The sequence below is a fragment of the Jaculus jaculus genome, chromosome 3, assembly GCF_020740685.1.
Source record: "Jaculus jaculus isolate mJacJac1 chromosome 3, mJacJac1.mat.Y.cur, whole genome shotgun sequence".
Lineage (NCBI taxonomy): Eukaryota > Metazoa > Chordata > Mammalia > Rodentia > Dipodidae > Jaculus > Jaculus jaculus.
Genome location: NC_059104.1, coordinates 167,876,908 through 167,897,536, shown reverse-complemented (window position 1 = coordinate 167,897,536; position 20,629 = coordinate 167,876,908). Strand labels below are relative to the sequence as shown.

The following is a 20,629-nucleotide window of genomic DNA, read 5'->3' as shown; positions in this document are numbered from 1 at the left end:
CAGGAAGCCCTGGCATGCCCATTATTTGCCCCCGCTTTCTGTACCATTATGGTTTTTTGAGGTTATTTTTTGGTATTATGGCTCAGTTAAAAGATCTTGGACTATGGGGATGTATGAACATCTTTAGGATTGATAAAAACTATGGGGACTTTTAAAATGAGATGAATGCATTGTATTTTACATCATGTATGGATATCAGTTTATCAGGGCCAGAGGCGGAATGTGGTGGTTTGATTCAGGTGTCCCCCATAAACTTAGGTGTTCTGAATGCTAGGTTCCCAGCTGATGGATATTTGGGAATTAATGCCTCCTGAGGGAGTGTATTGTTGTGGGCAGGCTTATGGGCTTTATAGCCAGTTTCCCCATGCCAGTGTTTGGCACACCCTCTTGTTGCTGTGGTCCACCTTATGTTGGCCAGGTGGTGATGTCCACCCTCTGCTCATGCCAGTGACTACTAGAATGGTGATGGTGATCATAACAAAATTTATTAACAAAGAATTTTACTCAAGTCTTTTAAAACCCTTTGTTGAGTACCTCTAATGAAATGCTGGTGACCCCCACTGCTCTTGATGATGCGACATAGCTCCCTTGCCCATCCCACTTCCATCTCCAGGGGAGATCGCTGGCATCAGGCTGACTGGGCGTGGTTATGTGTCTTCCCAGAATGAGGAGTCCCCCTCTGACCACAGCCCTGGGGAGTCCTTGAAGACACAGGATGGCCTGGCTCAGATGGCCCCAGACCTGACGGTGGTCCAGTTCATCAAAGGTAAGTGAGCCTGAGCCTCAGCCCTTCCTAGCCTTGCTTCATTCATCATCTATACTCACAGGCTCCTCACGGACGCCACACACTCCTAGGGAGTCTTTGCTCTGGCAACCATCTCTGCTGGGAAACATTTTGTCTTACTGCTGTCTATCAAAATCTTCCTTGTCCAGCCAGGCGTGGTGGCGCACGCCTTTAGTCCCAGCACTCAGGAGGCAGGAGGTAGGAGGACTGCCATGAGTTCGAGGCAACCCAGAGACTACATAGTGAATTCCAGGTCAGCCAGGGCCAAAGTGAGACCCTACCTCGAAAAAAAAAAAGATCTTCCTTGGGACCTCTAGGTCAAGTTTGAGAGCCCCTCTGTCCTCCGGCACACTTGGCTCCCACAGGGAACAAGACTGCTTCCCTCCCTTTGGACCCTCAGCACCCTCAGGGCTTCTGCATCAGCTCAGTTCTGTCCTTGCTCAGCCCTTCCCCCAAGTGATCAGCTCCTTTCCCAAGTGGTGAGCTCCTGAAGGTCAGATGGGTCTGAACCCTTCTTTGCTTCCCATCCTCCACTGAGCCTGCAAGTGGGAGGCTCTTGGTAAATGTCATTCAGTTCCTCCCAGGACAATTTCTCAGCACAGCAGTGAGAGGTAGACCTGGTGATGCTGAGATGCATCCAACTCTGATCCTGCCATGAGGAAATTAGTCAGTAACCAGAGTGCACAGTAGGACCAGACAGCGCTTCTAAAGAACCCAGTCCCAGGCTTGGAGAGCTTTCTCAGTGGTTAAGGCGCTTGCCTGAGAAGCCTAAGGACTCATGTTCAACTCTCTGGATCCCACGTAAGCCAGGCACACAGCGACGCAGGTGTGCAAGGTCGCGCATGCACACGTCTGGAGTCCAAATGCAGTGGCTTAGGCCCTGGCATGTCACTTCTCGCTCTCTCCCTCACATAAAAAATGCCAGTCTGTTGGGCTTGCCTCAAAAAAAAGAACCCAGTCCCATAGGCATTAATTGGGTGCCAGGCTCTTGCACAGCAGTAGTGGCAGCTCAGAAAGCCCAGATACGAGGCTTGCCCAACACTGGTGGGTGGAAACACCTGCAGATTTACTTTCCATCTCTAACCTGAGGTGCCTCTTCTAAAAGGCTGAATCAATCATCCTCCCTTCTCCTCTCTCAAGGGCTACTATGGTAGTCAAATGGGACGAGGCATGGAAAGCCCCCATATATATTTTTAAACTGTGCTCACATGATCACTCCTACCCTCTGTTCTTATGCTGGCCAAGGGAGCTGCTATGGCTTAGGAGGGTGTTCCCACAGGAGTCCTTAGCCCATCACCAAGGACTTCTGCAACAACAAAAAAGAAGAATTGAGGGCCTGGAGAGGTGACTTAGCGGGTAAGGCGCTTGCCTGTGAAGCCTACGAACCCATGTTCTGCTCTCAAGATCCCACGTTAGCCAGGTGCACAAAGGTGTGGCAAGTGCAAGGTCACACATTCCCACTAGGTGGCGCAAGCATCTGGTGTTTGATTGCAGTGGTTAAGGCCCTGGAATGCTGATTCTCTGTCTCTCTTCCTCTCTCTCTCTCTCTCTCTCTCTCTCTCTCTCTCTCTCTCTCTGTGTGTGTGTGTGTGTGTGTGTGTGTGTGTGTGTGTGTGTGTCTTTGACTCTCTCTAAAACAAAAAGATTTGAAGCTGGGTGTGGTGGCACAAGCCTTTAATCCCAGCACTCGGGAGGCAGAGGTAGGATTGTCATGAGTACAAGGCCACTCTGAGACTATATAGTGAATTCCAGGTCAGCCTGGGCTAGAGTGAGACCCTATCTCAAACAAACAAAAAAGAATTGAGCCCAATTCTGGGGCAGAGTCTCCTAAGATGCAACGCTGGGGTGTCAGTAATCTAGCCCTCCGTACTCCATCACTCCCAAGGAGAGGGGCTGCCTGGAATCCATCAGCTTGGGCCTAGAGGCAGGGGCCTGCACTCCCTGACCTCAGGTTACCCCCAGCTGCAGAACGCTGCACCACGGAAGAGCTTATTAATCACTGCTTTGGCTCCTGCCCAGAAAGCAATTGGGGCTGGATTGTGAAAGTGAATCCTAGAGCTGATGTTCTAGGCCATCTTGTCTCTCTGGCAATTTAGCTTCCACGGGAGCCTGGGGAGGTGGAGGCAGGGCTGACCATAGGCTGGTTACCCAGCTTGGCTTCTAGGATTCTGCAGAGGGGCCATCTGACCCAGGGCCTGGCCTTGACCATCTGGAAGCTTGTGAAGGAGGCAGAGGAAAGAGGGAACTCTCGGGGGAAGACAATATTCCTAGCTGGAATGTCTAGTAGGCGTGGGAGGGGGATACAAGGTCTTCCACGGTGTACGAGTGGAGAGAGAACTTATCTGTTTGAAGGATGAGACCTGGCCTGAAAGCTAGCAGAAACCCCTGTCTGATGGGGGAGACATCACCCTTGAATTAAAGAAGGCCCTTGAGGGCTGGAGAGATGGCTTAGCTGTTAAGGCGTTTGCCTGCAAAGCCAAAGGAACCCAGTTCAATTCCCCAGGACCCATGTAAGCCAGATGCACATGGTGTTTGAGTCTGGAGTTTGTTTGTAGTTGCTGGAGGCCCTGGGGTACCCATTCTCTCTCTTTCTCTCCCTCCCTCCCTCCCTCCCTCCCTCTCTCTCTCTCTCTCTCTCTCTCTCTCTCTCTCTCTCTCTCTCTTTCTCTCTCTCTCTCTAGGGCGGCTCTAACATGTCTGATGGCGGGACCTTGTCTGAGCTGAGGGAGGCCCTGGCCTCTGAGCTGGAGGCAGGCTGTGGAATTCCCCTTCAGGTAGCTAAGTGAAAGGCATTTTCTGGGAATTTTCCATCTGCACCAGAGAAAGCTTTGGCTGCTGCAGATGGGCACACAGTCCACTGCAATGAGCAACGCGGAGGTGGCGGGATGCACCTCCTGGAGCTGTGCTGCCAGGGAGGGCAGGAACTGGGGTGCAGTAGAATGGGGTGCAGCTCTGTGCTAGGAGTTATGAGAGCCTGGGGAACTCCCAGCCTCATCCTGGCTTCTCTGGACAAACCTGGGTATGTCCCTGCCCCTCTCTGGATTACACCTTATAGCAAAGGCACCTATACACCTTGGGCCAAACCATATTAAAATTCCTTGGCTCATATTGGACAAAATGCCCTGGGAAGCTCACTGAGGGAATAAGAGAGGGAGGGAGAGAGGGAAGGAAAAAAAGAAGAGAAAGGGGGAAGGGAGGAAGACTACAATAGCTACTGGAGGGTCAGCGTTACCCACCAGTTTCCAAATGGTAGCTGGATACATTGCTTGATTGCAAGGGACAAGGGAGGCAAGTGTGGGGCTGGAAGGGAGGAAATCCCACAGCCCCCCCTCATCTCTCTTGAATTGCCTTATGTCCTGATTTCAAAGAAAACAGATCCTGGCCCAGCCCATGGGACTAAGAACCTAGCTGGCTTGGCTGTACTCTGAGAACAAACAGAACTTATCTTCCATGACACAGAGGCCTTGGGTCCAGCTGCTGCAAGAGTAAATGCCCACCTGCCCTCTCCCTCCACAGCTGCCTCCCCCTACCAGCCCAGCCTGGCAAATGGCTTGCTTCTCATTCATATTCTCCCGCTCTCTCTCTCTCTCTCTCTTTCTCTCTCTCTCTCTCTCTCTCTCTCTCTCTCTCTCACACACACACACACACACACACACACATATCTCATGTCTAACAGTGGAGATAGAGTAGATTGTTTCATAACAAAAACTGCCCTAGGAATGGCTTAGGTTAAGGCTCTTGCCTGCAAAGCCAAAGGATCCAGGTTCAATTCCCCAGGACCCACATCAGCCAGATGCACAAGGGGGCCCATGTATCTGGAATTCGTATGTAGTGGCTGGAGACCCTGGGGTGCCCATTCTCTCTCTCTCTCTCTCTCTCTTTCTCTCAAATAAATAAATAAAAATAAATATTTGAATTGCCCTTATACATCCCTGGGTACCCCTACTCAAGAGGGCGCTGATGGTAGGAGGCAAAGGATTTTCTCATCATTCAGAGCCCTTTGGCTTAGCGGGTTTGCAGGGTGGGCAGTGAGGCACAAAGCAGGAGCTAGCTGAGGACGGAGGAAATTCTTGGTGCCACAACAGCTCCCTGTCACCAAGCTGTTGCCTGTGCTGCACCCTTACTGGGAATTCCGTTTCCTCCCCCTCCAGATCTCCTCCTCCTCCCAACCCAAGGCTGCTCATTGGCTCAGGGGGCCTGAGATTCTGCTCCAGGCATTTGAATCTTTGTATCACTTGTTAGTCCATAATGTCCATTTCTTTACTCATTAAACCGTATTTACCAAGTGCCTATTATATCCTGGGCTCTGGAGATAAAGTAATTAACCCAATAAAAAGTTGCCATGAAATAAAATGTGGGGATGGTGGGGCAGGAGGTGACAATAAAACAGCTAAGTGAATAAAATGTGTTGTCTGTTAGGTCAAGTGTGCTGAGGAGAACTTTGGACGAGCCATGAGGAATGGGGACTGGGGCTGGGGACACAGAGGGGAGGACAAGCCCAGGTTCATATCTAGGCAGGGTGGAAGGGGCCTCGTGGGTCAAAAGGGAAATGATTCCGTAGAAATAGAGGAAAAGAAAAGAAATGAGATGGGTGGATTAAGTAGAACCAAATGAGATGGCATGAGATAGAACTATATGGAATCCAGCAGAATTGAATAGAAATAAATACACTGAGTAAAAAAAATATATATATATATATGTATATGTATATGTATTAAATATTATATATTAATATATATGGAATGGAAGAATTGAACAGAATATAGAGTAGAATTGAATGGAAATGAGTCAAATGTAACGGGGTAGAACTGGATTCAGTCGAATGGAATGGAAGGCCTAGACAGGAAGAGAACGGGCTGGGTTTGCACAAAGCAGGCCCGCACTCGGGAGGCAGAGGTAGGAAGACTGCTGTGAGTTCACCCTGAGACTACAGACTGAATTCCAGGTCAGCCTGGACTAAAGCGAGACCTTTTACCTCAAAAAAAAAAAAAAAAAAAAAAAAACCTAAAAGAAAGAAAGAGCAGAAAAGAACAGGGCAAGGGGACAGACATGGGTAGTGGTGGGCTTCCCGCGCTGACCTCATCCCCAATCGCCCCAACAGTCTTCCCCAGGGTGCTGCTGCGGACGCTGCGTCACCCCATCTTTCTGCTGGTGGTCCTGGCCCAGGTGTGCATGTCATCCATGGTGGCAGGCATGGCCACCTTCCTGCCTAAATTCCTGGAGCGCCAGTTTTCCATCACAGCCTCCTTCGCCAACCTGCTCATTGGCTGCCTCATGATCCCCTTGGCCATCGTGGGCATCGTTACGGGAGGCGTCCTGGTCAAGCGCCTCCACCTGAGCCCCCTGCGCTGTGGCGTCCTTTGCCTGCTGGGGGCGCTGTTGTGCCTGCTGCTCAGCCTGCCCCTCTTCGGCCTTGGCTGCTCCACCCACCAGATCGCAGGCATCACCCAGCACCCGGGGTGAGTACGCAGGGAGGTGAGTAGACAGACAGAGGTCGGGTCAGAGGACCACCCGCCTCACTCTCACCTCCTGTTGCCGCTAGCCTTCTCAGTTGCTGGCATAAAACACCCGACCAAAAGCAGCTTGTGAGGGGGGAAGGGTTTTTTTGGGCATACAGGAGGAGAAGCTCCGTGATGGGCAGGAGAAAGATGATGGGAGCAGAGGCTGGACATCACCTCTGCCAACAGCAGGTGGAACACGGCAGGATGTGAGTGCGCCAAAAACTGGCAAAGGGAAGCTGGCTGTAACACCTATAAGCCCGCCCCCGTCTATACATCACCTCCAAGAGGCTCCATTTCCCAAGATGCCACTAGCTGGGCACCTAGCAATCAAAACACATGCACTTATAGGGGACACCTAATCAAACCGCCACACCTCTCCACTCTGGCTACAGTGCTCTATCCCTTCCTAACAGCTCCAGGACAGGCAGTCTCTCTCTCTCTCTCTGTCTCTGTCTGTCTGTCTGTCTGTCTGTCTGTCTGTCTCTCTCTCTCTCTCTCTCTCTCTCTCATCAGCAACATAGAAATTAGGATAAAAATTTGGAAATAGGAAAACTCAAGTCTGGGATGGGCCAGAGGCTGGGAGGCTTTTTATTCCCAACTAGGATTAGACCTGTCCAAGAGAAGGCGAGCTCCACCATTGCCCGGAGGGGAGGAGGGGGCGGTGAACAGAGACTGGGTTGTCACGTTCAGAAAAGCAGTGGAGGAGACTTGAGGAATGGGAGTTGGGGGCTAGCAACTGTGGTCCTATAGGTTCTTAGGGACCTTAGGGATCTAAGGGCTTAGGGTTCTTAGGCTCTTAGGTTCTGTTGTTCCCGAATGTTCAAGAATGCCTCTAGAAAGGTGTGAGGAACCACCCAGAGAAAGGTGTGTGGTGTCTTGCACTCTCCCGCCCTTCCTGTTCCCTCTGCTTCCCCGTTGTAGCAGACAGCTTCAGATTTGCTGAGATGAACTTCCAGATCAGGCACAGTTATGGAGGAAGAAGAGATTTTTGTTTTTTTATTTTTAAGAGATTTTAAAAAATATTTATTTATTTGAGAGTGACAGAGAAAGAGGCAGAGAGAGAAAGGGTGCACCAGGGCTTCCAGACACTGCAAACAAACTCCAGACGCATGCACCCCCTTGTGCATCTGGCTAACATGGGTCCTGGGGAACCAAGCCTCAAACCAGGGTCCTTAGGCTTCACAGGCAAGCGTTTAACCGCTAAGCCATCTCTCCAGCCCAGGAAGAGACATTTATTGAAGCTTACAGATCCAGGAGAAGTTCCATAATGGCAGAAGAAGCTGGCCTGCCTTCACAGGTCCAAGCAGAGAGACCCACAATCCAAAAGCCACACAGCATACCTAAGGAACTCCAGCTAGGCACACTTTTGCATATCTTTAGATTGGCATGTCAAACTCACCACCACACCTTAGGGCTGGACCCTAAAATCTACCCAGTAATACTGCCTCCAGCCTGGTGGCTGCAGATACAAACTATAAACTAACAAAACACTGAATAGATTGGAAGCCATCTATTCAAAGTACTACATTCCTCCTCTGGCCCCCAATAGATTCAAAACCATCACATATTTAAAATTGTATTTAGTCTGATTTCAAAGGTCCCCACAGTCTTGACCAACTTAAGACAGCTCCAAAGTCCCAAGTCTCCTTTGAGATTTAAGATTTTTCTCTTAGCTGTGAGTCCTGTAAAACCAAACAAGTTAAATACTTCCAACATATAAAGGTGCAGAGTAAACATTTTTCAACTGGTATAAGGCACAGCAAGGAGAGACTAGAACAATGCAAACTCAACCACCATCAAACAAACACCAAACTTCTGCAGTTCAAGTCTAATATAACCAGAGACTGACACTCTCCAGATTTTCCAATTCTGCCCTTCCAGCTGGGCAGAGTAGCCAGGGAACACTTCCATCCCAGGCCAACAGTATACTCCATGGTAGCCTTTGCACAGCCCTGGTATATCCAAAACATCTTTGGGTTTCCATGCAAACCATGGTCCATCTTCCAAAGGCTCTTCCAGCCTATCAGAGCATCAGGCCCTGCTTCATGCCACATCTCAGCAGCAGCTCCTGGAACCATGTGCAATTCATGACCACTCCACACATTTCTTATGCTTCTAAAACTAATACCAGGTGTGCAAGACACTACCATATTCTTAATTCAGGGACAAAAACAAAAATCGTAACCTTGAGAAGCAGTTTCCTTCTTCAGTCAACTCTTTCCAAAAGAGTTTGCATTTCTATCAGTCTTTCCTCAGGCATCTTCTCCATGGTTTTAATGTAAAGCAGTTGGGCCAGCTTCCTTAAGATTGCTAATGTGGGCTGGAGAGATGGCTTAGCAGTTAACTGCTTGCCTGTGAAGCCTAAGGACCCGGTTCGAGGCTCGGTTCCCCAGGTCCCACGTTAGCCAGATGCACAAGGGGGTGCACGCGTCTGGAGTTCGTTTGCAGAGGCTGGAAGCCCTGGCGCGCCCATTCTCTCCCTCTCTCTCTCTCTCTCTCTCTCTCTCTCTCTCTCTCTCTCTCTCTCTCTCTCTCCCTCTATCTGTCTTTCTCTCAAATAAATAAAATTTAAAAAAAAAAGATTGCTAATGTGTTGACTATAGCAGCTTCAGCAACCTAAAACCAGTCTCAGTGCCTGTAATTTTAACTTGCTTGAGGTTTTCCAACTTAAAATCTTAAATCTCTCAGTTCAGTATCTTTAGCCAAGCACATCAGTCCATTACAAATTTAACCTTGATCAAACTCTCTGGGCCTGGACAGATGAACGCAGCCAGCCTTTATGCCAGTAGCCCAGTTCCAACAAAGTCCTCTGGCATCTTTCCTTTCCCTTAGAAAGCTCATAAGCCAAGCTTCTAAGTTCACTTCTCTCTGCACTTAGCATTCTCAAACTCTCATCATAATGGTCCATAAAACTTGGCTTACCACTTCAGAAGATATCTTCACTTGTAAGCACAAAGTCCATGTCCATTCCTCCAAAACAAAAGTTTTATAAGACCAAAGTCTACATGGTCAGATTAATCTCATCCCATTCTGGCACCAATTTCTGTAGTAGACAGCTTCAGGTTCATTGAGATGAACTTCCAGACCAGGCAGTTATGGAGGAAGGGATATTTATTGAAGCTTACAGATCCAGGGGAAGCTCCATAATGGCAAAAGAAGCTGGCCCTGCTTTCACAGGTCCAAGCAGAGAGAGAGAGAAAGAAGCCACAAGCCCAAAAGCCACACAGCACACTTCAGGAACTCCAGCTAGGCACACTTTGCAAATCTTTATATTGGAATTTCAAACCAACCACCACACCTTAGGGCTGGACCCTGAAATCCACCCAGTGATACCACCTCCATCCAGGTGGCTGCAGATGCAAATTACAAACTAATAAAACACTGAATATATTGGGGTCACCTATTCAAACTACCACACCCATCCAACTCCTGGGAGAGGTTGTTGAAAATTCGTTTCCTGCCTCTTCTCCAGAATGATCTCACTTTTCTTGGAAACGGTTCCAGGCTTAGGTTGGCCCAATACCCAGATAGAATTCCCCCACTTCTTTGCCCTACACCCACCACCTTGGCGTCTTTCCCTGCCCTCAGGTGCCAGCTTCCCTCATCTGGGATCTTACATATGGCTGCAGGGGGCAGGGGAGCACCTCAGCTCAGGGCCAAAGCACCCTGGCTCCCACTCTTATCACCTCAACCTTTTCTCCTTCCCTCTCCTTTTCCCAAAAAGCCTGGCTGTCTGGAGTAGGGCCTGCCCTGTGCAGAGCCAATCCTGGGCTCTGTAGCTGTGCCCTCCAGACACTCCTGGTCAGAGCGGGGCAGGGGGCGGGGGGGAGAGGGGCAGGTCTGCCCAGTGATATTTTAAGTGAAAAGTAAGTGGATATTTTCCCACAACTGTTCAGAGTACATGCGGGAAATAAGCCCTTCCTTCCTGCTCTGGTGTCTTCTTCCTCTCCCCAGTTTTGGCATCTCATCACACCATGTCCACGTCCTAGCCAATAGTTTTACGACATATTTTGTTGAGCTCTGGGTTTTATTGAAGACTTTGCTTGTTTGTTTTTCGAGGTAGGGTCTCATTCCAGCCCAGGCTGACCTGGAATTCACTATGTAGTCTCAGGGTGGCCTCGAACTCACGGCGATCCTCCTACCTCTGCCCCTCCCCACCCACCCAGTGCTGGGTTTCATGGTGTGCACCACCATGCCTGGCTGAGACGCTTTCTTATAACTGTACAGCCAGTGATTTGCACAGCTGCCCATAGCCAGCGTCTTCCACATGCCCAGCAAGTGCAGGTCCTCCTTTATGTCCCATTGAGCCCCCATGGAGCCTGGAGCAGGACACTCCCCACAGCAGCAAGCAGGTCGAGAAGGAGAGCTGCCGTTGAGGGAGATCCTCGCTCATCTCCAATCTCTTCAGCCTTCCAGCTGCTGGCGTGGGCTCTGGGAAGTGTCTGGGCAGCCTTCTGGTGTTTCTCAGTGCCAGCCAGCCTTCCTCTCACGAGAAAACTGGCAAGACATGGCCTTATAAGACACAGAAGCCCTTTGTGGTGAGGAGGACCTTCCTCCCTAGTCAGAGGAAGACTCGCCTTAGGGAAGGAGGCTCTCACCTACACTGCATTCCCACCTCCTCTCTTGTCAGCTTACTTTCTTTGTGTGTGTGTGTGTGTGTGGTGTGTGCATGTGTGTGTGTGCATGGACACAAATGTGGGGGGAGTGCATGCAGATGTCTGACTGTGTGTGGGGGGAGCTGAGGTGAATGTCATCTCTCTCTTTCTAGAGCTTTCCACTTTATTTATGGAGACGGGTTCTTTCATCAGTGCTCACTGAATTATCTAGACAAGCTAAGGCTCGAGCCCCTGAAAACCTCTTGTCTCTGCCACCCCAGCACTGGGATGATAGGTGTGTGCTGCCACACCCAGCATTTTACGTGGGTGCTGGGGCTCTAAACTCTGGATCTCCTTCTTGCATAACAATCAGTTCACTCACTGAGCCATCTCCCCAGCCCTTCCCCTAAGCCTTTCTAGGGGACATTTGGACAATTGTCCTCTCCCAGCCTCCTGAACCCCTGCCAGCCCCCTTTAAACAGGACCAAAATGTTGGTAAGCTTGCCAGGCCCACTGATCAACCTGAACCTCCAGCCGTAACCCTAAGAGGGCGAGTTACAGCACCCTCCACTGATACCTGGCCACTGGCCCCAGCCTCTCTGGGCCTCTGCCCCCTACCTCATGTGCCAGGGTCCACCCCATTACCACCCCCCAGGGTGACCTGATCCTTGGAACTCCACCTCCCCGCTCTCTCAACTCCTGTCCCTGTCCACTCTGGCCAGGTGGGTCATGGGCACCCTTGGGATTTGGAAGCAGGTTGTCAGTGGAGGGGGTCCTTGGATACAGTGAGCAGGGCACCAGAGTGAAGAGGGAGGTCGTGAGAAGCGCACCTGGCCTGGTGACAGGCGCAGGTTGAAGCCCCCATGGGTGGCTGGTCTCCTGATTGTTCACCATGCGCAGCAGTGCATTTCTGAGGGAAAAAAAAAAAATAATCATCCTACTCATGGAAGGAATGGCCTCTTCATTTAACACTCGCTTCTAGAAGGAATTTCTCCTGTGTTCCGCCAAGGTGCAGGAATATTTGCAGAAATGCATAGGGTTAGAAGGGTGCTCAGCCGCCTGTGACCCAGGCTCACCTCTTCTCCCATTAGGAGACGCCCCTGAGCTCCAACCGTTCTCCCCGCTCAGCCTCTACTCCCACCCAAAAAGCTCCCCACAGCTCCTTCTGTGAGGCTGCAAAACCCTACTGTGGCTGAAACCTCCGGCCATCCATCGTTCTGGGACCCTGGGTGGCCTGAGGAAGGGAAGCTAACCAACTCTGCCCGCCTTCTCTCCGCCCAGCCCTCAGCCAGAGACAAGGCTCTTTCCAAGCTGCGCAGAGCCCTGCGCCTGCCCATCAGATGACTTCAACCCCGTGTGCGACAGCAGCGCCCGCGTGGAATACATCACGCCCTGCCAGGCCGGCTGCACAGGCCGAGTGGTCCAGCAGGTTCTGGACAAACACCAGGTGAGGCCGATTTCCAGCCCAGTCCTTGCATCCTGCATCCTGTATCCTCTGCCTGTCCCTGCAAGCTTGTCACTTCACCTCTGCACGCTGTCACTCTAGCTTGCTTCCCTCTGTCATTTGCTCTCCCTTCTGCCATTGGCAAGAGGTGGAGCATTGTTCTCTCAGTAAGCTTTGCTGCCAGCCTGGGTCTTGGGGGGTGAACCCGAGCTTGCTACCAGTTGTCCTCACAATGGTGACAGTCAAGGCAATACACTACAGGAAAGACCAGGCTGTAAATAAGCAGAATTGGTGCTTCCTAGCACATAAGGGTAGAGGAGGTACAACGTGCCCAGGAGGGTCTCAGACGGCTCCCAGGGAGTTGGCATCTGTGTTCAGATCCTTCAGGGTGAATAAACAAGCTAGGACCTATGAGGAAAGGCTTTCCAGTCCAAGGCAACAGTGTGTACAAAGATTTGAAAGCACACACAAGTTGTAATACAGACCCAGTGTTTCTTCTTTTAAAACTGTGTGTTTATTTATGTGAGAAAGAGAGAACGCTACTGGAAATGAACTCCAGATGCATATGCCACACTGTGCGTCTGGCTTTACAGGGGTGCTGGGAAATCCTACCTGGGCCAGCAGACTTTTCGAGCAAGCACCTTGAACCACTGAGCCATCTCCTCATCCCTCCCCACACAGCAGAGGAAATTTGTGGGATAACAGCATAGAGTTGTGGAAGGCAAAGTAGGGGCTGTGAATGCCAGGGGAGTCCAGCCTTTATCTCCACAGCAAAGGGGAGCCGTGGGCTGATCAGGGGTATCTATGGGCACATCTGTGCTTGATCACACCTGAGGCTCCACTGGATAGAGAAGAGCAGATACAGGGCTAATCAGTTGGCTCAGTGGTTAAGGCACTTGCCTGCGAAGCCTAATGACCCAGGTTTGATTCTCCAGGTCCCATGTAAGCCAGATACACAAGGTGGTGCATGTGTATAGAGCTTCATTTGCAGTGGCTGGAGGCGCTGGCATGCTCATTCTCTCTCTCTTTCTCTCCCTCTCTCTGTAATAACAATAAAGAGCAGCCAGGCATGGTGGTGTACACCTTTAATCCCAGCACTCGGGAGGCAGAGGTAGGAGGATCACCGTGAATGTGAGGCCACCCTGAGACTCCATAGCGAATTCCAGGTCAGCCTGGGCTAGAGTGAGACCCTACCTTGAAAAATCAGAGCATAAAATAAATAAAGAGCAGATGCAGACCAGTGAGGAGGCTGCTGTGACTGGCGCTGTCAGTCAATCAGCAAACTTTCACCAAGCTCCCTCCTCCTAGGGTCTGACTCCGTGCAGAGGGCTAAGGACCCAGAGTCAAGGGGCCTGGCCCTTAGGGAGCTCTAAGGTGGTAAATGAGGGCAGCAGCAGTATGTTCTGTGTGGGTCTGAGGAAGGCCACCAAGGCCAGCTGCCTGCCATCTATCTAGTCCACGCTAGCAGCCTCTGAGCTTAAGTCCTTCCAAGGCCCCAGCTTCGCCTTGGGCTTCCGGCTTCACAAAGTGTCTGAGGTTGCCATGGTGGGAGGTGAGAGACCTGGGTGGCTTCAGTATCCCCAGTCCAGCAGGGTCACCTTGAAAACGAATGGGATCTGTGGCTGGACCCACTGATCAAGAAGCCATGATCTATGAGGCAGGAAAGGGAAGCCCAAACTTTTGGGCTTGGCTTTGCTCATGATAAACACTAGGGGAGAGGGAAAAGGGGGGTGGGAGGTTTTGCAAACAGACAGCTTTCCCTGGCTGAAGGCTGCCATCAGACACACACGGGGGCAGGGGAGGGGGACAGGAACTAGCCTGGGGTATTCCCTAGCGCTGTCTCCTTTTTCTGTTTCTTTTTTATTATTTTATTTATTTATTTGAGAGACAGAAAGATAAAGAGAGAAAGCTGGGCATGGTGGTGCACGCCTTTAATCCCAGCACTCGGGAGGCAGAGGTAGGAGGATCACAGTGAGTTTGAAGCCACCCTGAGACTCCATAGTGAATTCCAGGTCAGCCTGAGCTAGAGTGAGACTCTACCTTGAAAAACAAAACAAACAAACAAACAAAAGATGGAGAGAAAAAGAGAGAGAGAATGGGCATGCCAGGGCCTGGGGCCACTCTAAACGAACTCCAGATGCATGTGCCACCCTGTGCATCTGGCTTACTTGGGTCCTGGGGAATTAAACCAAGGTCCTTAGGCTTTGCAGGCAAACACCTTAACCACTAGGCCATCTCTCCAGCTCCCTTTCCTGTTTCCTTTGGCCTCACCGTCATGGCCCAGTCTAGACACAGCCAGCTTGGGTGCAGGCATCTTTCCTGGATCCACAAACCATCAGCGTTCAGCTGATGGATGGCCCATCTCGACTCCAGCCAGCTAGCTCTACTTGTCTGGCTGTGGGCGCTCAGGCCCCTTCACAAGCTTCCCAGGCCTCAAGGCCCCCCGCAGCTGCTGCCCTTGGGAGCTCTTAGACTCTCTTCCCCCTGCTTCTCCCACCCCCAGGTTTTCTACACCAACTGCAGCTGCGTCGCAGAGGGCGTCCCAGTGTCTGCAGGCTCCTGCGAATCTGCCTGCAGCCACCTGATCTTTCCCTTCGTTCTCCTGGTCAGTCTGGGGGCCGCGGTGGCCAGTGTCACCCACACACCCTCCTTCATGCTCATCCTGAGGTAAGAGCAGGACTAGCAAGGCGGGTGTGTACCAAGAGCACAAAGCATTCAAGGGGGAGCGGGGTTGGAGGAACAAGGACACTCAAATGTCACAACAGACCCGGGCCTTCCAGCTCTAGTTGCTAGCCCCCCGGCAGCATGCTCAAGGGAGACTTTCTCCTTATCTGGAAGATGTGGAAACAGGCTCAGAGACCTGGTCCCAGTCTGGTAGCTCAGGCCCTTCTTTGCCCCAGGGGAGGGGAGGCCTAAGGCCTTGCCCTGGAGTTCCCTAGTGTGGGCACCTCTGGTGAGGAGGAGGCGGATCCACCACTCTCGCAATGCATGGAGCACAGAGAGGAGCTAGCAAAACAGTCAGAACGTTCCTGTGGCTTCTCCAGGCACCAAGTGCAAAGAAGGGCCCCTGAGAACCGTGCACAGTGCTTCCCCTTGGTCCGAGATCTTCCTGGCCTTCATCCTGAGAGTGTCTGCTGGGCTTGACAGATTGCCTGTCACCTGAGGGGCTCCTGGGGTAGTGGCTAGGACAAAGAGACCTTCGAGCAACACAACTCTGCTTTTATTATTATTATTATTCTGCTGGTACTTTTTTTTTTTTAAGTTTGGTTTTTTGAGGTAGGGTTTCACTCTAGTCCAGACTGACTAGAATTCACTATGGAGTCTCAGGGTGGTGTTGAACTCATGGTGATACTTCTACCTCTGCCTCCCGAGTGCTGGGATTAAAGGTGTGCGCCACCATGCCTGGCCATTTTCTTATTTCTGCCTTACAAACTTTCAAATATTTTTTTTTAATTTGTTAACTTTTATTTATTTATTTGAGAGGGACAGACAGATTGAGAAAGAAAGAGGCAGAGAGAGAGAGAGAATGGGCATGCCAAGGCCTCCAGCCATTGCAAACGAACTCCAGATGCATGTTGCACTTTGTGCATCTGGCTTACATGGGTCTTGGGGAATCGAGCCTCAAACCGGGTCCTTAGGCTTCACAGGCAAGTGCTTAACCGCTAAAACATCTCTCCAGCCCTCTTTTTTTTTAAAAAAAAATATATTATTTATTTACTTGAGAGAAAGAAGGAGGGAGAGAGAGAGAGAATGGGCACACCAGGGCCTCTAGCCACTGTGAAACGAACTCCAGATGCATGCGCCCCCTTGTGCATCTGGCTTACGTGGGTCCTAGAAAGTCCAACCAGGATCCTTTGGCTTTGCAGGCAAACACCTTGACCTCTAAGCCATCTCTCCAGCCCTCTCCGGTACTTTTAATGCATTGCTTTCTAGAAAAATTAGAAGGGAATATTCAAAGACAACAGGCTGGATAAAAAGAAAGAGAAATTGAGAGTGCTGGGATCCCAGTACAGTAGTGGGGAAACTGGGCCAGGTGTTGTTTGTCCAAGCTGCAAGAAGCAGAGAATTTGATGGGACCAGGGGTTAAGGGGAAACTAGGGTGGTTTCTTGGACCCTGACGGCCAACAGGTAGGCTTAGGATAGGAGGAGAACCAGGCTCTGTAGCTTGGGTGTGGGGAGCAGGGGTGATAGGTGTGGGGCCTGGGAGGAGGCTGGTGTGCTGGGAGAGAGAAGGGGCTCATGTGAGTGGGCTGCTGCGGCCTGGCTCTACGGCCCCTCAATCTCTCTGCTGTGTTCTGTTCGCTCGCTCGTTAGGGGAGTAAAGAAAGAAGACAAGACCCTGGCCGTGGGGATGCAGTTCATGCTCCTGAGAGTGTTGGGTAAAGAGCCTGCTGGGGGCCCTTGATGGTGGTGATGGGGTTCCACATGCCCTCTGGGTATCAGGCCCGTGGGACCCGAGCGTTAGTGGGACCCAGTTCCGGACCTTAGCGCTCACAGATGCACGGGATGGCAGACTGAACCCAGGTGTCTGAAGGTGGGATGCCTTGGCCCCACCAAACCCGATGGAGACTGCCTGGAATATGTGCTAAGGGATAGCTAGAGGTAAAAGACCCTCCATGGCCCAGCACCCCAAGGGGTTTTATGTACTGGTGGGAATAGGGGACTGAGGATGTGGGCCTCTGCCATCCCCTGAGTGGCTTCTCCTTTAGCCTGGATGCTCAGTCCTGTGATCCACGGCAGTGCCATAGACACCACCTGCATGCACTGGGCCCTGAGCTGTGGCCGGAGAGCCGTCTGCCGCTACTATGACCACGACCTTCTGCGAAAACGGTGAGGCCTGGGGGCGGGGTTATGGACAGGGTGCTGCAAAACCAAACAACCTGAACCCCAGACAGCTCTCCAGAAGAGGAGAAGGTCCCATAGAAGAGCATCTGCTAAGTGATAGGTGCTATGTCTATGGTGAACCCACCCAGGCTACAAGCCAGACACTGGCTACCCCATTCATGCATTAATTCACATTCAGTTATATGGTTTCTTTTAATGTTTTTTTTTTTTTGTTGTTGTTGTTGTTTTTTGGTTTTTTCGAAGTAGGGTCCCACTCTAGCCCAGGCTGACCTGGAATTCACTCTGTATTCTCAGGGTGGCTTCGAACTCACGGCGATCCTCCTACCTCTGCCTCCTGAGTGCTGGCATTAAAGGCGTGCGCCGCCACACCCAGCTTCATGTATATGTTTACTTATTTTTGAGACAAAGTCTCACTCTGTAGCCTGTCCTGGAACTCACTATGTAGCCAAGGCTGATTGCAATCTCATGGCAATTCTCCTACCTCAGCCTCCCGAGTACTGGGATTACAGGGGTCAGTCACCAAGCCTGGCCAGCTGCCCTTTCTATAAATGAGGAAAGCGACAGTGAAAGTAGGAGGTCCCACATCCTAACCCACCTAGCACAGCCAGACCAAACAAACCCCTAAGCTGTCAGCAGGCAGAGGCAATGCAGGAATCTGGGGCTCGGTCTTTCCAGCTGTACAGTGGGCGGCTCAAAGGAGCCCCAAGGTATAGATCCCAAGGGCTGGGCGGATGGATGTGGGAAGATTTGCAGCTGCGCACCAGGGCCAGCCAGGACGCTGTCCATGGAGGCATCTTAGCAGAGGAAAAAGCCAGGCAAAATCCTGGGTGAGTTAAGCAAGACAGGGGAGGCCTGTTGCCCTGTGGAGATGGGGCGAGCCAAGTTCTGCTTGCCACGCTCCCCCAGCCCTTCGAGAGGAAGCGTGGGGAATGGGGCAGGTGGGGAAGGGGTGGGACAGACAGAGCCAGCCTGGGTCACACAGCAGCCAGGGACGCAGGAGGGGAGATGTTCAGTCTTCTTCCCAGGACCCTTCCACAGAGCCATCTCCCTCCCAGGAGTGGGTCCTGCGTAGTATCCCTTCAGGCCTCGGCGTGCCTCGGCTTCTCTGCTTGGATGACCGGCGACCCCACTACGCCCCGAGCGCAGGCTCCCGAGTTCAAGGTTTCCTTGTCCTTCCTTCAGGTTCATCGGCCTCCAGTGCTTCTTCAAAACGGGCTCCCTCGTGTGCTTTGCCTTGGTTTTGACCATCCTGAGGCAGCAGAACAAAGAGGCCAAGAACAAGGCCACTGCAGCCAGCCCTGCCCCTGAGCAGCAGCTCTTAGTGGCCGGATCAGAGAAGAAACCAGAGAATTCCAGGGCGTGAGCTGTCTCTGCCCTGGCTGGGCCGGTAGAGGCAGCAGCTCTGTGCCCATCCATGGTGGGTGTCAAAAGCCCTGCATTTCAGTTCTGGGCCTTCCACCAAGTCATTGCGTGACTTTGAGCCCCCAGTTGGCCCTCTCTGAGCCTTTGTGCATTAGAACCAAAGAGTTGTTGGGGGGGGGGCACTTCTGAAGCAGCCGGACAACTGACCCAGAGCCAAGCTCTGCTGGATAGAGGGATTGCGCTGTGATCTTCCCCCAGCTCTCAGGAAGATCAGCCAGAGTAGACCAGGCTGCCCTCCATCTGGGGCCTCTGCTTACCTCCTCGTCAGGTGGGAGTCGACTCTAGGTCTCAGATTCCATTTGCTTGCAACTACACAATTCCATCCCCCCAAATCCTGGCTGCCTTCAAGAAGTGTCTATTTGGCGCCCCCTGGAGACAGATCCCAGAGTTGGTTCTAAGAGGAGCCCGGTAGGCAGGACCGAGCTGGCCTCATCCTAAGGACTTCAAGGGCCTTGATGGGGACTGGGCAGGAGCCTTGACTGAAGAAGATTCATGCTCTCTCTTTCTCTCCTCTCTCTCTCTCTCTCTTTCCCTCCCTCCCTCTCATTCAGAATGTCCCAGCCTTCTTCTTGAGGGAGCCATAATTTGTGAGGGAAGTCCAGTCTTTGCTTTAGAGACCCTGTAACTTCTGAGACCAACAACACCATCCATGGTCCTTGTTATCTGTGCATTGTCAAGCTCTCCAAGCTTGACCCAGGGGCCATCAAAGTCACCGTGACATTTGCAAATAGAAACCTAGTCTCTCCTCTGGGGCCCGTGTCTGTTTATCTTCCCATGCCCCTGGGGTTATGTAGCTAATATCTGATTCTGTGTCACACAAGGTGGGGGTGACCTCTGGTTCTCTGAGATGTTATCTGGGATGCCCAAGTCAGGGTGAGGCCCAGGCTTAACACAGGGAAGAGCAATTTCCAGGTCTGTGCAGTGAGCTACACCGCAGCAGGCTTGGGTCAGAAGCCCCTGACCTCTCAGACCCTCTCTAAGACAGGCAGCGGGAGAGGGAGCTCTGATCTGCTCCCAGTCCAGTCTGTGACTGTCACATACCCACTGGCAGGGAGCTGTAAACCAGGAGAGAGATGTCCCACAGGGAGGGAGCCAACAGCAGAGGCTCCACCCCCCACCCCCACTGTGTGCCCAGTTCTGAGGTGGGAAAGCGCACCTGGCCCTCGTCCTCTGTTCAGAAGTAGGTATAGATAGAGCCAGGTGTGGGGTGTGCACTCGAGAGGCAGAGGTAGGAGGATCACCGTGAGTTCGAGGCCACCTTGAGACTACATAGTGAATCTCAGGTCAGCCTGGGCTAGAGTGAGGCCCTACCTTAGAAAGAAAGAAAGGAAAGAAAGAAAGAAAGAAAGAAAGAAAGAAGGAAGGAAGGAAGGAAGGAAGGAAGGAAGGAAGGAAGGAAGGAAGGAAAGAAGGAAGGAAGGAAGGAAGGAAGGAAAGAAAGAAGGAAGGAAGGAAGGAAAGAAAGAAGGAAGGAAGGAAGGAAAGAAAGAAGGAAGGAAGGAAGGAAAGAAGGAAGGAAGGAAGGAAAGAAGGAAGGAAGGAAAGAAGGAAGGAAGGAAAGAAGGAAGGAAGGAAAGAAGGAAGGAAGGAAAGAAGGAAGGAAGGAAAGAAAGAAGGAAGGAAAGAAAGAAGGAAGGAAAGAAAGAAGGAAGGAAAGAAAGAAGGAAGGAAAGAAAGAAGGAAGGAAAGAAAGAAGGAAGGAAGGAAAGAAGGAAGGAAAGAAAGAAGGAAGGAAGGAAAGAAAGAAAGAAGGAAAGAAAGAAAGAAGGAAAGAAAGAAAGAAGGAAAGAAAGAAAGAAGGAAAGAAAGAAAGAAGGAAAGAAAGAAAGAAAGAAGGTATAGACATCACTTCTGGTGGGCGTGGTGACACGCACACGGATACACAGCACTTGCCACGTGAAGGCCGAAGGGTTAGGAGTTCAAGGCCAACTTTGGCTACACTGTGAGTTTGAGGCCAGATTGTGCTACATGAAACTCTATCTCAAAAAAAAAAAAAAATCAAGAAGAGGACTGGAGAGATGACTTAGCGGTTAAGGCG

The 20,629-nt window shown here is 51.4% G+C and overlaps 1 protein-coding gene across 4 annotated transcripts in view; it reads left to right on the top strand.

Moving 5' to 3' along the window:
- Slco2b1 (solute carrier organic anion transporter family member 2B1) overlaps positions 1-19,838 on the top strand; it is a 67,247-nt gene extending 47,409 nt beyond the window's left edge. For 3 of the 4 annotated variants that reach the window (XM_045146061.1, XM_045146063.1, XM_045146062.1), the window contains 7 exons: positions 664-766; positions 5,886-6,243; positions 12,162-12,327; positions 14,828-14,991; positions 16,639-16,703; positions 17,034-17,154; positions 18,352-19,838. In XM_045146061.1, coding sequence (XP_045001996.1) covers positions 664-766; positions 5,886-6,243; positions 12,162-12,327; positions 14,828-14,991; positions 16,639-16,703; positions 17,034-17,154; positions 18,352-18,532 — 1,158 coding nt within the window. In that variant the 3' untranslated portion in view covers positions 18,533-19,838. The remainder of the gene's footprint in view (positions 1-663; positions 767-5,885; positions 6,244-12,161; positions 12,328-14,827; positions 14,992-16,638; positions 16,704-17,033; positions 17,155-18,351) is intronic. The other variant, XR_006636294.1, reaches the window with a different exon arrangement.
- Positions 19,839-20,629: the final 791 nt, after the last annotated feature.